General features: G+C 38.7%; 1 protein-coding gene across 1 annotated transcript in view; it reads left to right on the forward strand.

Moving 5' to 3' along the window:
• ITGA10 (integrin subunit alpha 10) overlaps positions 1-16,681 on the forward strand; it is an 837,220-nt gene that overhangs the window by 748,301 nt on the left and 72,238 nt on the right. The window contains exon 26 of the mRNA XM_044079978.1: positions 13,071-13,181. Coding sequence (XP_043935913.1) covers positions 13,071-13,181 — 111 coding nt within the window. The remainder of the gene's footprint in view (positions 1-13,070; positions 13,182-16,681) is intronic.

A 16,681-nucleotide genomic window follows, 5' to 3' on the forward strand; every position in this document is an offset into this window, starting at 1 on the left:
CCTAACCTGAGTATTAATGTACATAGTTCCTCCTTTCTCATTATCAAACATTAACGTACAAACATCTTAAGATCAATAAGGGTCTGTGAAATGTTACTAGTAGCAGTAGGAACAAATTTTAATCCCTTGCAAAATAAATTAAAGTGAGTAGGAGTGATCTCAACTCCGCTATAGTTGTAAATACTAAAATTATGGTATAAGTGCCCATTCCCTTCAATTACTATTTTATTCTCCTCTGTATTAGACTGAAAATTAAATGGCCCACTCCTATCTGGGCTCAATAACCCCTCCCGTTTGGATAACCACCTCTGTTGTTATAATAATAGTTCACTCGCCCCTGTCTCTTAATCCTAGCAGACCTCCTGAGATCTGGGAACTCCTGTGGGTTGTCCAGATCGTAACTTCCTTCAAAGTTACAATTATTGTAGTTTGCATCCTGTCCATTATGATTTTTTTCCCCCCAGGCTCCCCTTCCTCACTATACAGACCTTCTTTTACATGTGGAAAATTAGTCTGATAATTTCTCAATCCACTCTTTTTAGGGTTAGGGTAACATATTTTATCCCTATATTCAATAATGTCATGATCTAAATTTTTAAACTTCCTACTGTACATAAACCTGCACTTATCCTCTATTCTGTCCTTTATATTATAGTATTTTACTTTTTCCTCTTCCACTGTAAATAATAAATCAGTAACAATGAGTCTGTTAACTTCCTTGAGTAATACATCTGATGAAGTCTTTGTACGCTTAAGATGGAAACGCAGTGCATATTTTGAGCGTTAGTGTGGTCAATAAAGTGAGTGACCTTCGGGCTTTATTGTGTGGCCGTTTTTATAATTGAGACCTGACTTTAGTGTGCTATCGTGTGGCTTTTTTATAGCCCATAAAATCTTCTACAAGCCTGAAAAACACCCGCCCAAACCAAATATTACTACTACATTCCACTACCAGAACTCCACCAACAAACCCCTTGTTAAGACCAATATACCCAAAAACCTAGCTGGTGAATCCCTCTTCTCAAATTACATAGGCAAATTCTGGAATGGACTACCACAGGACATTATATCCACCCCTGCCTTATACCAATTTAAAAATATACTAAAAACTAACTTAACTAGTAAGTGGCTGTGTCACTGCTCTGCTCCTGACTAATCTATCTCCCACAAATAATATGAGCACCTCTACCTCAGTTATTACTAATGCCAAGCATCCTACAATTAATCTTTCTCCTACAGAAAATATTACTAATTCTACCTCAGTTATTAACTACACCAAGCATACTATGCTTTTTCTGACTTCATATAACTTATACATTAACCTATGACAAAGGAATATTAATTAACCTTACTAAGAATCACAGGCTTTTTGATGAGCTGACTGTATATATATATATATATATATATATATATATATATATATATATATATATATATATATATATACACTGTATTACCTTAACATGACTGTAAAATTTGCATAATCTTTAGCTATATTAATCTGTATGCATCATGTATTTTCTACATTGCATCTTTTTGATGTATTCTAAATGATGCACCCTGTATTTGCTATAATTATCTTGTATTTTGGCTACATTGTATGTTATGTTTCTCCCTGGGCCTCCACTGAAAAAGGATATGTGTCCAGTCAGACTTTCCCAGTAAACAAATGTAAAATAAATAAATAAATAATAAATAAAATTTTCACATGACACTGCATCAAGAGACAGGGATCCAAGGGCAGAAATGCTGAAATGGCGTACAAATGAAACTTTACTGAGGAGAGGGACCTACTATAGGATAGTAACTCCAACAAGCAATGTAGAACCAGAGAAACACTAGCTGGGTGTTGGTTATTTTCTTGGCAAAAACTAGAAAATCTTTTCCATTTATTAAAATGTGATTTTTCTAATAGCAGGATTTGTTGTATCCTTTAATACCTGCTGCGTTCCCTTATAAAAAAGGTTCCTAAAAGGTATAAAGAGTCTATCATCCAGGCCATCAGCTATCAAAGTTAAAGTCAGAATATATCAAACATCCCTGGTCTTTTGTGAGTAGACCCAATATGAAGCTTGCATTTAATTGCCCATGGCATTCCAAAAGAATTGAGAACCACTGTAGCTGAACCAGGAGGGAATTACCACAATGATTATCAGAGCATCCTTCTGAATCTTCAAAATAAAATGGCTTTGAATATTATTGGAAAAGTTGGAAAACTATACAGGAAAATTCTTCTCTAAGAAGAAGAAAAAGCATCTGTCTTCCAGGCCTTCAAGGATGAGGACCTGGGGCCACATTTCACCAACTAATATTTGAGAGCAGAGGCAAAAATATATTTGAGGTGTTCTCCACAGCTGGATCAAATCTTAGAAGACTCCCTGGTACAATTTTTATTTGTGAGGGTCTGTCCTGGTCCTGCTCTGCTTGGCTGCTACATGATTTAGCTCTGATGGTATGTAACATGCCTGTAGAGCGAGATTTTGCTGAAAAGCTATATCCCAGGCTACCATGGCTGGTCTGCAAAGACAGTACATACTAGTCCCCCTTACTTGCTTGTTCATGTGAACATTTTTAATAATCCCATGGACCAAAAATAAATGAGAGACTTGAGAACATTTTTTTTAACTACCAAAGTCTTTTTGATTTTTATATGCTTTGGTCTATTTTGTCTGGTCCAGAGATCTTGCACTTCCATATTCTTAGACACTGCTCCCCAAACTCAGTCTGAGGCATCTGTAGTGACTGAATGTGTTGAAGGTGGGTGGGAAAATGGTAGGCCTAAATTAAGACAAAATATGGTACATACAGCCAAAAAATTCCCTATTCAAAAATCACACAACTAGAAAATGAAAAATCAGGGATGTAAATGTTGGGACATAAAAAATACAGGTATCAATAGATTTTTGTCATGTGTGGTCTTGAAAAAGGTATCATGAAACTCATAGATGCCACTAGACCCAGAATACTGAGGAATTCCCTTGCTGAGTCAGTAGTCTAAGTAGAAAACTTAGGAATAGATCTAGACACATGCCTACTTTTTCTCTTCAAAGGAAAAACTCTTTGAACTGAAGTGTCCTAGACAAACACCAGGAAAATGATTAAGGGATGTCTCTAGGACACACTAGAGACATCCCTGGAAATCAGTCATGTGAGAATTAGTTACACAAGGCATCTGTATATTCTCCGGTAATCCCAGTCTGTGTAGGAGATCTCTGAGGCAAGTGAGAGATTCCTGGCACTTTGGAAAGTACTCAGCAAACAAAGATGAGACATCTAAATAAGAAAAAATATATATATACATATATGAGCACCTTGTAGTTTGCTGTAGGCTATCACAGGAGATAGACATTTTGCATATACTCTGATAGCATTGGATAAAGCAAAGGTTAATGCAAAGTAACTAATGCACTCCAGAGTCAGAAAACCTTTAGAAACGTCTGACACAAATCAAGGAATATGATGATATGCATCTTTTAAGATCTAAAGTTAGAAAACTCAAAAGGAAATTAAAGGATGACAATTAGAACTTGATATAAGAAGCAATTTTGAATAAAACCTTTCTGCTAAAAAGGAAGAGGGGAAGCTTCTAATAGCCTCAAGTGAGGTAAGTCCAGTGAGTGATGGGGAATCCCTCAAAAGAGAGGGAGAGACTTCCACTACCAAAAGTAACTTTGATGGATTTACAGCTAGCTGCTGGGGAGGTCTTGTAAAAAGTCATACAGACTTATTTGATTGTCCTTAGTACTGGGAACCCCAGTACTTTTTGTAAACTTCCCTCTATAGCTTTTTAAATGTTTTTACTTATCAGCATCTTGCTGGGACTGTTTATTTTGCCTTAAAAGTGAGTAGCAGTGGGATACATTAAATCCCTTGGCCAATTTGGAGAAGGAAGGCTGAAGAAACAGAGTGAGCCCATGAATTAGCATACCTTTCTCATCACAAGTCATAAGGACCTTTGCAGCAGATGGTTCAAAACTAATTCTATATCCAAGGGAGGATTCAAAATTTATTTTTTAACATTTTCTGGAAGGTTTTGAGAACACAACCAATCAATCCTCCTCAAAACAGTTTCAGTGGAACATCCCTGAAAGTGACACTAGCAAAATCAGAAGCCCGTTTCAAGCAGTGGATAGCTGCTTGAGGCACAGATGCAACCAAATACCAAATTACTTAGAAAAGGAAATAAATGCTAACAGTATTCCTTATATTTTCAAAGAGGGAAGCATAAACATAAACATAAACATAAACATAAACGTATTATCTTGACAGCTGTGAAATCTAAAAGCAAGAATACATGGTATCAAAAGCTTTCCCATTCTAGTAAGAAGAAAGATTAGTGTTAACAAAATGTTTAACAGCAACTTTACTGTTAAAACTCTTTTTAATTGAGATGAGAGAAGCAATAGCTGCTGGGTCTGATCTGGAGTGAATGCATACAAATGTAAAAGAATGAGGACCTTTATACGGTATATCTGCTTTTTAGGGGGCAGCAGGCTAGCTGTCAGGCAAGTTACAGGGTGTGACAAAAACATCCTCCAAAGCAGAAAGAACAGAAGGAATAGGAGAAGTTTATAGACACTCCAGCTGTAACATATCATAATTATTCCTGAAGGATTGAGGCACGTCATTGTTTTCCCACTAAAAAACCTGTTTCATTCTTGAAATAAATACAGAGAATGAGAATATTTCAAAGGGACTGGCCGAAGCCACAATTACTTTAGAATCAGGAATAGAAATCTGTGGAGACAAAACACAAACTCTCCCTTCAAAATAATTTAGAGATTTAATCTCTTGAATTGTTTCAGAGAATGAAGAATCCTTTTTTCTTTTACCAGAAATAGCAATACGGGAGGGGGTCAAGAGCCTGCAATAAACCCTAAGGTAAGCCCAAAATATAACTCTCGTCTGCAGCAACTAAGACATGAGAAGACATTTGTTCAATTTTTTGTCTCTTTCTGTCAGGAATTTATTAAAAAAATACCTAATATTGCCAACAAAGACCTCCCAAGTGATGGGCACAACATTTTGGCTAGACAGAGTGGCATTCTCTGAATCTTCTCTCTGGACCAACAAGAGTAGATCGCCCGTGATTTCCAGTGGCATGCCAACAGCTGCAGAGGACTTGTCTAACTCCCATTCAGTGATGGCTGTATAAAGCCTGTGGGACCCGTGGAAGAGATGAATGGTCTGAGGAATCAGCTTTGGCCACAGCAGAGTCACCCACCTGTGGCTCAGACACTTTAGCAGCCTGCTGTGGTGGCAAAGGCTACTTAACAATTTTTCTTCTTTTTGTGGCTGGAAGAAGTAAGAATGGAGGAAGGAGTAGTTGTTCAATGGTTAAGCCTAAAAAGGTACCAGATTCCTTGGGAAGCCTAACAGTAATTGTACATAAAACAGATAAGTTGCAAAAAAGTAACTTTACTTTAAACATTTACTCCAGTCCCCCCCCAATAAAATAGCACATTTACTACAGAAAAGGTAGCTTTAAATAAATGTTAACAACTTTTTCCCATAAAAGTAAAAAAGTGACATTCCCATTTAAAAGTTAAAGTCACATGACAGTCATTAGAAACATTTTTTTCCCAGATGTTAAAAATAATATTTTACAGGTAAAGTACAGTTCTTGTAATAAAAAGTAAAGTGGAAGATTATATCCCAGCAAGAGAGAACCTGGCACCCCAATTTTGGGGAATACACACAACTGTAATGTCACTAAGCAACCCCCTCCTGAGAATTGGGGGACAGTTTTTATTACCACCTAAAGCCTAGATTTTTCAGGCATCAAAAATATAATTCAAAGGAATTGGGGGGGGGTTCTCAGTCAGTTAGACAATATAGCGAAAACAGTGGGGTTTCTCCATTGTTTACAGTGCGAAAGGGAGTGTGTCTTAAAAAGCTGTTTAAACATAACAATGGTGGTCAAAATTACAATCAAGGTAAATGGGGGATAATACAGGAAAACATGGGAACTGTGCCAGCTTTGTATGCCTGCTAGCAAGGGGTGGGCATGTAGTGGGTCTTTGTGAATGGGTATCACCTACTTCTATAAGTGGCACATCCTTGAGAAAAGAACCAAGAGATCTGGATTGCTGTAAGAGATACCAGTCACATGTCTTACACCAGTCTCCCCTCCCTGACCCCTCCCGAAATCCAGGAACCAGTCCTCCTCACACATATAGTATAACTGAGGAAATTATGTTTTGCTGATGCAATGTCTTTCAAACCTACATCAGGCACCTCAGACATAACCAGTTTATCTCTAATGATTTAGTGGCTCTCAAACCTCCTCCAGCCTCCACAGATATAACTAGTTTATCTCCAATGGCTTAGTGGCTCTCAAACCTCCCCCAGCCTCTGCAGACATAACCAGTTTATCTGTAATGGTTTAGTAGCTTTCAAACCTCCCTCAGCCTCTGCAGACATAGCCAAATTATATTTATGGGCTAGTAGCTACCAAACCTTCTCCAGCTCCCTTAATCATAGGCTCTTGACTCTCTCTAACCCTTCCCAGATGCAGCCAATGTACCCCTGGTGATCTAATGGCTTAAAAGCACCAGGGGGGCATGCGCTCACGAGCGCGCACGCACACACACACACACACACACACACACACACACACACACACACACACACAAAATCATATACTCATGCAGAGCTTCATATACATTTACAGCACCATTTACCTGCTTTGGCAGCATGAGCAGGCTCCTACAGTTGAAATGTATAAGTGCTATTCAGAGAAAAATCAGCACTAACTTATCAAGTCTAACAAAATGGAACATAATTGAAGACTACACTGTTCACTTCTGAATACAGAATGCTTGTCCTGAAAAATACATATTTAAGACAGAAAGCATATTTATCAAGAATGCAGAGAGTTCACAGGGGTAACATGCTTCAGTGTGGATGACTACCCTTTGCATTTCAGTACTTTCTCAAATGTCTTGAATTTGAATGAAAAACTGAACAATGCATTTCATCAACAGTGGTGTGCTCCTAAGATAATAATAGCTATTAGTTGAGGATTGTGATCCCCTAACCTGGCAAAGTTATGGAAGTCTAAAGCAGCCTTTCTTTCCAGCATGTTTTGCTTGAAGAGCAGCAAGTTATATTATTTATTTTATTTATTTATTTAACATTTGTTTACCGAGAAGGTCCGACTGGACACAGGTCCTTTTTCAGCAGAGGCCCAGGGAGAAAAGATCCATGAGTAACAGTAAATTTTCATGCACACATTACAATAATCAAAAAGTATAAAGTAAACAAAATGTAGTTTACATAAGAACATATAAATTTGCTTCATCTAGGCTTTGAACATAGCTAGTACTATTTGTAGGTATGACTTATGTCAAGATATAAGGTTAAGAGAGGTCAGTAGGAACAAAGGATTAAACACCAGGGGAGAAGTTGGATACATGTTTTGGGTATACTGTGATGTATCAGAGCACTCATGAGGAGTTAGTACAGGAACATAGCCAGTTATTTTTTAGATAAGCATTAAGTGATGGCTTAAAGTGGTTACTGGATGAGATTGAGAGAATGGAGTTAGGAAGGGAGTTCCATATACAAGATATATAGTTGGAAAATAAAGATTCTCCTGCAGTGTTGTTGGCCTTGGAGACAGTGAGTAAATTCTTGTTGTTAGAGCGAAGTGGTCTGCTGGAACTGTAAGGAAGGATGAGATTTTGTAGTGCAGGGGTTGTAGTTGGTTTTGTTACAGTTTTGTGAGTTAGAGAGAGTTGGTTGTAAAGAATAATGTTGGGAAGCTCAAGCCATTCTAGTATCCTTAAAGCTGTACAATGTTGTGCTCTATATGGGCAGTCAGATGCAAACTTGGCAATTTTATTATAACATTCTTATAGCTTAGATAAGTCAGTTTTCCTTAGATTAGTTAAAATTGGAGAGGCATATAGTAGAGTGGAGAGCAGACGGGTTCGTGCTAATGTAATTTTGGCCATTGGGGTCAGGAGCCTTTTGTGCCTATATAGACTTCCAAGTTTCTTATGGACTTTTTATAGTTAGGGAGACATGCAAGTCAAATTTTAGGGTATTGTCTATTTCCACTCCAAGAAGCTTTGTATGGGTTGTTGGGAAGATCGCAGTATTGTCTTTGGCTATTATGTTAAATGTTGGACATGAAATAGATGTCTTTTTAGGTTGGAAGAGTAATAATTTAGTTTTGTTTGGGTTCAGGATTAGAAGGGCATTGGCTAATCGTTTCAACAGAAGTGAAAGATTCCTGTGTTTGAGAATGAAGAGTTGATAGAGAAGTGACAGCACAGATAAGTGTTGAATCATCTGCATACTGTATTATAGAACCATGTGGAGTAGCTGTAGTAAAGAGGGAGAAAAGGAGAGGGCCTAAGATAGATCCTTGAGGGACACCAATGGATAAAGGAAGGTGTGGAGATAGATCACCCTGCCATAGAACAGATTGTTGATGGCCAGATAAATAGTTATGAAACCATGCTGTGACAGACAGTGAGAAGGATAGTTCAGTTAGTGCACCTATTAGTTTGGAATGGGAGACTATATCAAAAGCTTTTGATAAGTCTAGAAAGATGCCAGATACAAAGTTGTTGTTATTCCTGTGATGGTTTATGGTATTAGTGAAGGATAAATATTAATTAATAAATTTGTGTTATAGGTTTATAGGCATTTACTAGGCTACTGATCTGTCAGGATCTTAAGAAGCCTTCCCAAGGTAGTTTTTAACCCTTATATTTTGTGTACAAACACCCAGAGACAGGTCAGGATATGTTGGGACATTTAAATGTTACTCCTATCCAAGAGAGACAAGAGTGCTATACCAGGAATTAATTTGTAATTAATTCACCTAAATTACACTTGAATATGGTAAGGGAAGTGCTTTGCTTTATGTGGAATAGAAACTTGTTCTTACATAGCAGAGGATGGTATCAAACCATCAGCCTCTGGGTTAGGAGCTCAACACAATTCTGCTGCCTCTTATAAATGCAATTTTTTATTAAACAGCATTACACCTGCCTCTACTGTTTGCTTACGTTTTCCATTAGATTCTTCCATTTGTCCTTTTCACACTTCAGAAAGGTGTAAAGTGTGATCCTGCTTGTCTACAAATCAGACAAGATCATATCAAAGTGGGGCATAGGAGGAGTCTATCATTACTGCAATGCTGGCTCAGACCATCTTCTTTTCTAGATACTGTTCTTCACAGTCCAACAAGCCCCCATACCTGCAACAATGTTATGCATTCAGACACAGCAGATGAAGCTAAAGCAGGGGTGACAGCCTGAATGGCAGTGTGGGGGATCATCCTATCTGGCTGTTGTAAAAGACCCCCAGCAACTGTCGCAAAACATAGGTGACAGCATTGCACATGCTCAGTCAGAGCATAAAAGAATTCAGCATCTAGCAAGAGATGTATGATTTTCAAATAATTAGATTAGATTATGGAAATACATACCTGACAAAATAAAAATTAAATTTTTTTTTAAAGATGGAGGGGCTGCCACCTATTACCCTCACAGCACCAGCCGCCTCTGAATAAAAGGCAGACTATGACTGACTTGCTTTGTACTGGATCCTAATAACCAGCTCTAACAGAAGCCAGCAGGTGTCATTAATTTATGATGTTATAAGTGACAACTCTCTAATCACATGCAAGTATTTATGAGGTTGGCCTCACTATGCATCCTTTGTTATTGTTTCATGAAATATCAAGCTGGAACTCTGTCCCATAAGATTGAGAAATATCTCATTTCATCAACAATTAAAAATCTTATTGAAAATGTACTTAGCAATGAAATAGTACTGTCCTCCCCTTGTACAAAGCACTTTACTAAGCCCACTTCTTATTTCAATTTTATTCCATCAGCAATTTCAAATCCCTCTGAAATCATACATGTTTACAAAACTATCCTCGCCTTGTACCACCGTCACTAAATCCCCTCCTTATGCAGCTTAATTGAGCATATTAAAATCCTCACACATTGTCTCCTGCTTAAGTGAATTAACTGTTTGGACAAAATATACGTATAATCATCTGCTATCAATGCAGTACAAATTCAATGTTACTATATAAATGAACTGTAAAAAAATCATAAATGTTCTACACTTGTGTGACTTTAGCATGCTGTATACTGTACAGAGTACTTAACAGTGATCATCTGTAAAATTATATATACCTCAGTGTTATTATAGTATACAGTATATTAATTGTTAGCTGAGGCTAGCTACCTGCGCAGATGTATGTAATGTGCAGTTTTCCTCCCTGGGCCTTGGCTAGAAAGGGTCTTTGCACTTTCCAAGTAATCAAATTAAAAAAATAAATAAATACGTTGACCAAGGAGAATGCCATTGTCCAGCATCTTTGTTATCTATAATTTAATACATGCTCCAAAGAAGTCAGTGCTCATTACTGCTTTCTCTTCCCAAGCCATTGCTGTGCAGGATGAAAACTGCTCAGTGAAGACCATATTAAAGCAGGTTCCTTCTAGCGGATAATGGGACTTTAAGTACAGAATGCACTTTCAAGGTAACGCGTAGAAGGATACAAAGAATGACAGTTTTTATGTTGTGAGAGACTAGTACTTTACCTAGTAGATGTATTGTGAAAAAGAATCAGTTGTCAGAATATGTCATTTCCAAAAGCTCAGAAGATAAAAATGTTTATCACCCCACATCTCTAGAGTGCTGTCAGGTAGCTTAAGGAAAGTGCATCGGTTCCTTCACACAATGTATTCATATGTCAGAACGGATAGTAATACAAGACCCCAGCAACATTTAGCACCTATTGACTGCTTTGCTTGCTCACCCTTCTTTTCTTTCCAGGCGATCCTGATACTTCCCTTGCCTACCTAAGACAGCACCTGTCCACTGCTTACAACAGATCAGCAGACCATCAGCTGCAATGAACAAACACTACCGTGTTAGCTGCTGAAAATTAGGAGGCCTTACCAAAATTACACCATTTAACAGTCCCTGAAATTTGTTGGACCTGTCATAGTCATATCTTTCACTCACACCCTCAGCATTTAACTATGCTGAGCAATGTTTACAAATTCAGAGAAGCGTGCTACAGTAACTGCAAACACAAAACAGGGTGAACTCATCCAAACTGACATATATAGCAAGATCTTCTCTTCTATGTTTCCTCTAGAGAATGTGTTAAATATTCCATCAGCAACAAAATCAGCATTTACACAGAATGGTTTGTGAATATATGCAGTCTCTGCATTTACATTCATCACTGACAACATTTTTAACCATGGATGCAGGCCTCACCATAGAAGCTTTATTCTGTGACCTGGCAAATGTATTTTACCTGGTTAACCTGGCTCTGCTTTTCATTACTGCAAAATAAAGTATTACCTTCTTTGATGCTATATGCTAGTTGCAGAGGGATTAAAGCTTAATAAATCTTTGTTTTCATCAAAACCCTATTACTGGAATTGTATCCCATCTCTGCTAGCATACCTGAGGTCTCTATCTTATACCATCTACGTTTTGGTACATTTATAAATGTCCTTATACCAGCATACTCCAGGGCTGAAACTGTCCTTGTATGTGGATAATCTGGCCTTCACATGCAGTAACAGATGTCACCTCTCCATTATCTTGCAGTTAATGAAGGCACTTTGTAATATCTACAACTGGTTTAATATCGCTAAGCTGTTATAATTTAAGGAAGAGCAAAGCTATGCTTTTCAACATTCAGAGCATGATACCTTACCCCTCAGAATGTTACTTTTCCCTCTGATGTCTGTATGGTTTGGTGGTATGGTGACCACCAATGACACTGGTAACCTAGGGTCAACTAACAACCCAGATGCCAGACAGCTGCCCAGGTGAGAGAGGAACAAGTGTTTTATGGCCTTCATGCATGTTAGCTGAAGTTACTGCTTGATTCCAATTGCTAGATACCAGTCAGATGACTGAAGGCTGACAAGTGCCAGAGAAGTCATTCTAGTACAAGCACATATGAAAGCATTTGTATGCCTGTATGCCTTACGGACCTGATACACTGATATTGGTTGCCAGGTAACAGTAAGATATGCAGACAGAAACCCATATTGAGACAATATTGCAGTTTCGTTTTTCTGATTACTACAATGATACAGAAATAAGCAAAGGCACAAGTTAAAACACCTCTTCAGTGGCAAATTACCACATTTTAGTTACAATAGATGCAGTAATTAAGAGACAGTAACAATGTTCCTAAGAAATGGCAAGATTGCAATTTCAAGAAGACAGGTCAGTGGTGTATCAGTAGTGTTGTCACCTCACAGCAAGAGGTTCTTCAGTTTGATTCTTGGCTGGGGTGCCTTCTGTGCAGAGTTTGTATGTCCTCCCTATACTTGTGTGGGTTTCCTCCTACATTACAAAGACATGTGTCTGAAGTGTTTCTCCCTGGGACTCCACTGAAAATTGGCTTTGTTCCAAGTCTGACTTTCCTGGTTAAATAATGAGACTTTTTACTGCTAAATCTGTTGCTGTGGTATCTCAGAGAAATCCAGTGGCTTAAAGATGGTATACATAATTAGCAGAGATATTCATTATGACCCTTCCCCATGTTTGCAGTGCAGGCAATGTCCTCACCCCAAGAAATGTCTTAGTGGTGCAGTTGAAAATTCTGAAATTCATTCTTTATGGGGTGGAACCACAATTATTGTTTTCAGAGCTTCAAAACTCAAGAGGTCTCAAACTTGTAATAGTCTGTAGAATTCTGCAAACACCTACCAAACCACATACCAAAGCTAACAGCTGGCAAAATAAGGATGTCCTGCATGTGCCAGTTTCTGTAAATGCCTTGCAACTTCCTTAGATCACAGGAATAATCATAATATGTTATTTCTAAAAGCTCATGGGTGAAATAGCTGACTGTTATCATTACATAATAATACTAATGTGGTTAACAGAATTCCTCAGAGAAAAATAAAAATATTCCAGATGCCCCCATGTGGCAAAACTGTCATATGTATATACTAGTCAGGGCTCTAACAAGTATCTAAAAAATTGGGTTTAATGCATACATATTGTGACTTTTGAGATGAGTTTAGCAAACTGATTTTTTTATTTCTTTTCCAAAGGAATCTGCAATTAGCTGCCACCTCCAGAACATGACAGACAGAATGGAAATGAATAATCAGACAACAGTGGTCTCTATAAATCCAGAACATCTCATGCATATAGAGCAGCTGGTAAGTCCATTCAGTCTCTTCATTAATTCAAGTAAGTTAGTTAATACTTGCAGCAGCCCTTGAAATGTTAACAGCAAAAAGGTATGTGTTTGCATTCTACAAGCTCATGATGCAGCCCCCTTCAAAAACAACACATAACTAATCCCTGCTAAACTTACGTAACACATTCATTTTTTCATTACAAAGTCTAGGTTTTAGTCCTTCCATTTGCTGATACATAAACACCATGTTTTTGTTATTCATTCTGCTGTCAAGTATTCTGCTGATATTGCAGAGTCCAAACCTGAGAGTACAACAAAGAATAGGTGTACTGTAGTTGAAAACTCACAGAATCTTGATGCAAAAGCTACAACCAGAGAGTTTATTAGCAAGCACGTATTGTTTTGGAAACAAAATTTGTGTATGATCATGTTTAGTATTTATTCTACTATGGCATTATTTCACTTTATTCACTAATATGCCCCTATACCACATTATTGCAAGTTGAGAAACATCAGTGATCTGTCACCCCCCCAACACACACACACACACACACACACACACACACACACACACACACACACACACACACACACACAACACACAAAAAGTGTGAAGAGGGAAAAATCTTTTCTGTCTTTTTAAACTGTAGCTGACTGCTTGATATTTTGTAGCAGGCAGTTGGCTACAGTTTATACCTGTCACACACACACACACACTGTGCGCTGAAGCACTTAATTTCAGACTGCAAATGCAATGCTGCCATTTAAATGCTGGTGTTACTCTGAACAACAATCAATTTCTGCCAAGTGCACCCCATAACCCTTTGCAGCTGCTCCCTTCCTCCCACCCTTGCTATGCTTCTGAGAATGCAACATGAATTTGTCTTCAACCTGGATTCCCTTACTGAAATATGAGTAAGTCTTGAATTTCTGAAAAATAAAGTGGGATTCAGACATGACCGAATCCATTAGAGCCATATTTTAAACTGTCAGTTAGCTAGCCCTGCCAAAGCACAGTTTGTGATCTGTGTTCTCCTGTCTTGAGGATACTGAACATTACAGTAGCTACCCAAAGAGGTGGTCTATACAACCCTTCCCCGTATAGGGCACCAGGTAAAGTCTGTGCTGCCACCCACAGCTCCATTCAGTGGTATTTTAAAATGGAAATACTCAGCATGTTTTTTGGATTGGGGTTAAATTCCTACAGAGACATAGGGAAAACATGCAAACTCAAAACCGGCATTGGCTAGAGGTCAGGGTCGAACCTTGTACTTTGTGCATGGAAGACAAAGTCCTTAATGATTACACCAACTGGTCTCTTATAAATAAGCAATAGCAAAGAACAGGACATCAGAGGCATCTAGCAGCTTCTGGAAAGTGACTCAATAGGTGGCACAAAGAAACTATATCAAGTTGCAAGGCAAAGACAGAAGGATAAATATAGTCAAACACCCTTCAAAACGGATGCTAGCAACAACTTGCCAGTCCACAGGACCGCAAAGGCAGATAGAAGGAGTACTTCCAGCAGCTTCTGAATGAAGAAAACCACACAGGAGCTGTACTGCCCCAGGCACAGCCTATGATGAGAGAAGTGGAGCCCGCCATAGAAGCAGTAAGAACAGCAATACGGAAAATGAAGTCAAGGACAGCAGCAGGCTCACATGAGGTCACAGCAGATATGATATACTGCGTGAGATAGGGGAGAAATGGCTTCTGGGGTACTCATAGCATTGTAGAGAGAAAAGTGGATCCCAGATGACTGGAGAATAAGCATACTCATGCCAGTGTATAAGAACAAGGGGGACATCTGCAACTGCGGAGAGTACAGAGGTATCAAACTCCTGTCACATTACATGAAAGTTCTGGAGAGGGTTCAGATTCAGACCAGGATGCAGCACAACTGACCCGATGTTTGCAGTGAGATGGATAGTTGAGAAAAAAATAGAGATGAGGAACAGTCCAATTGGGCATTCATAGACTTGGAGAAAGCGTATTACAAGGTCCCAAGAAAGCTGATTTGGGCAGTCCTGAAGTGGTTTGAAGTCACAAAAATATTGGTAGAATTAGTGCAGGCTATATACAAGAACCCAATGACTCAAGTATGAACAGTGTTTAGTCTCACAGAGAAGTCCGCAGTGTGGGTGGGTGCGCATTAGGATTCAGTTCTGAGCCCACTACTGTTCATACTGGTGATAGATTATATTAGCAGACAGGCTGGAGGGGAGAAAGCAACAAGATTGTTGTATGCAGATGATGTGTTGTTACAGGCAGACTCTGAGCAAGAACTTCAGCAAGGTATAGGGGAATGTAATGCAAAACTAGAGGCACATGGGATGAAACTGAGTATAGATAAGACAGTTGTGATGACAGACAAACTAGGGTAATCAGAAGAAGCTAAGAACAGAGATAGAAGAGAAGATAATGAACAGGTTAACAGCTTCAAGTATCTGGGAGGGGTGGTTGAGGAGGAAGGAAGTCTGAATAAAGAGGTCAGAGCTAGAAATCAGAGGGGCTGCAGTCAGCTGGCATAGAGCGTTAGTTATAGTGTATGACAGAAGAATGCCAAAGAAGCTGAAAAGTTAAGGTGTACAAAACAGTGGTGCAACCAGTACTACTGTATAGTACAGAAACCTGGGCAGTAAAGGCAAAACAGATGAGGAAGTTAGAGGTGTTGGAAATGAAGTGCCTTTGAAGGGTTGTAGGATGTGTACCATGGGACAGATGAAGAAATGAGAACATAAGAGCAGAAGCCAAAGTAGCTGCAATTGCAGAAAAGATCAAAGAGAGCAGATTATGGTGGATCAGGCACATGTGCAGAAAAGCAGAAGACAATCTGGTGAAGAAGATTTGGGAGAGACAGAAAGAAGGCAAGAGGAAATGAGGGTGTCGTGCCAGGTGTTGTAACAGTCAGGCTTTAGTGTCAAAGAGGGCAGGAGTGTGACATTGAATCGAGAGAGATGGTGACAGTTAACATGACAGCCCAACCCCTTGTGGAAAATGGGAAAAGGGGGGTTGAGGATGATGAATATGGAAGATGGATTCAGACAGAAAAAAACAACGGTGAATTTCAAAACTTACTTTAATACTTTAAAAGTGATTTTGCAGAGAGGTTTCATTCCTCTCTGGCATGCCTTGAGACAAGAGTTGTGCCCTTCACACTCTTTGTTATATGTAACAATATAGGTACTGTGACATTAAATAAGGGTGCTACCTTAAATGCAAATGCATGTTATGAGATAGCTAACTACAGTGCAAACTATGATAGTAAAGTCTAAGGTGTGGGTGCATACTGTTGTTTCACCTCTGCATTACAGGCACACCCTGACCATACTACTTTGAAAGTATACAAGTTACTAAAACCCTCCACACTGTAATTCCAAGATCACTGTGCCTTAAAGCAAGGGGGATACTCTGAGGTACCACAGCCTCAGGTTTAGTGTATATCCCCCCACATTTACACTTGTAGTTGCCCTAGTCTAAGGGTTGCAATTACAGTTCTCAGAATTCTTGTAGGCACCT

Source organism: Protopterus annectens, chromosome 8.part0 (assembly GCF_019279795.1).
Source record: "Protopterus annectens isolate FY-2018-M chromosome 8.part0, PAN1.0, whole genome shotgun sequence".
In the NCBI taxonomy this organism is placed as follows: domain Eukaryota; kingdom Metazoa; phylum Chordata; order Ceratodontiformes; family Protopteridae; genus Protopterus; species Protopterus annectens.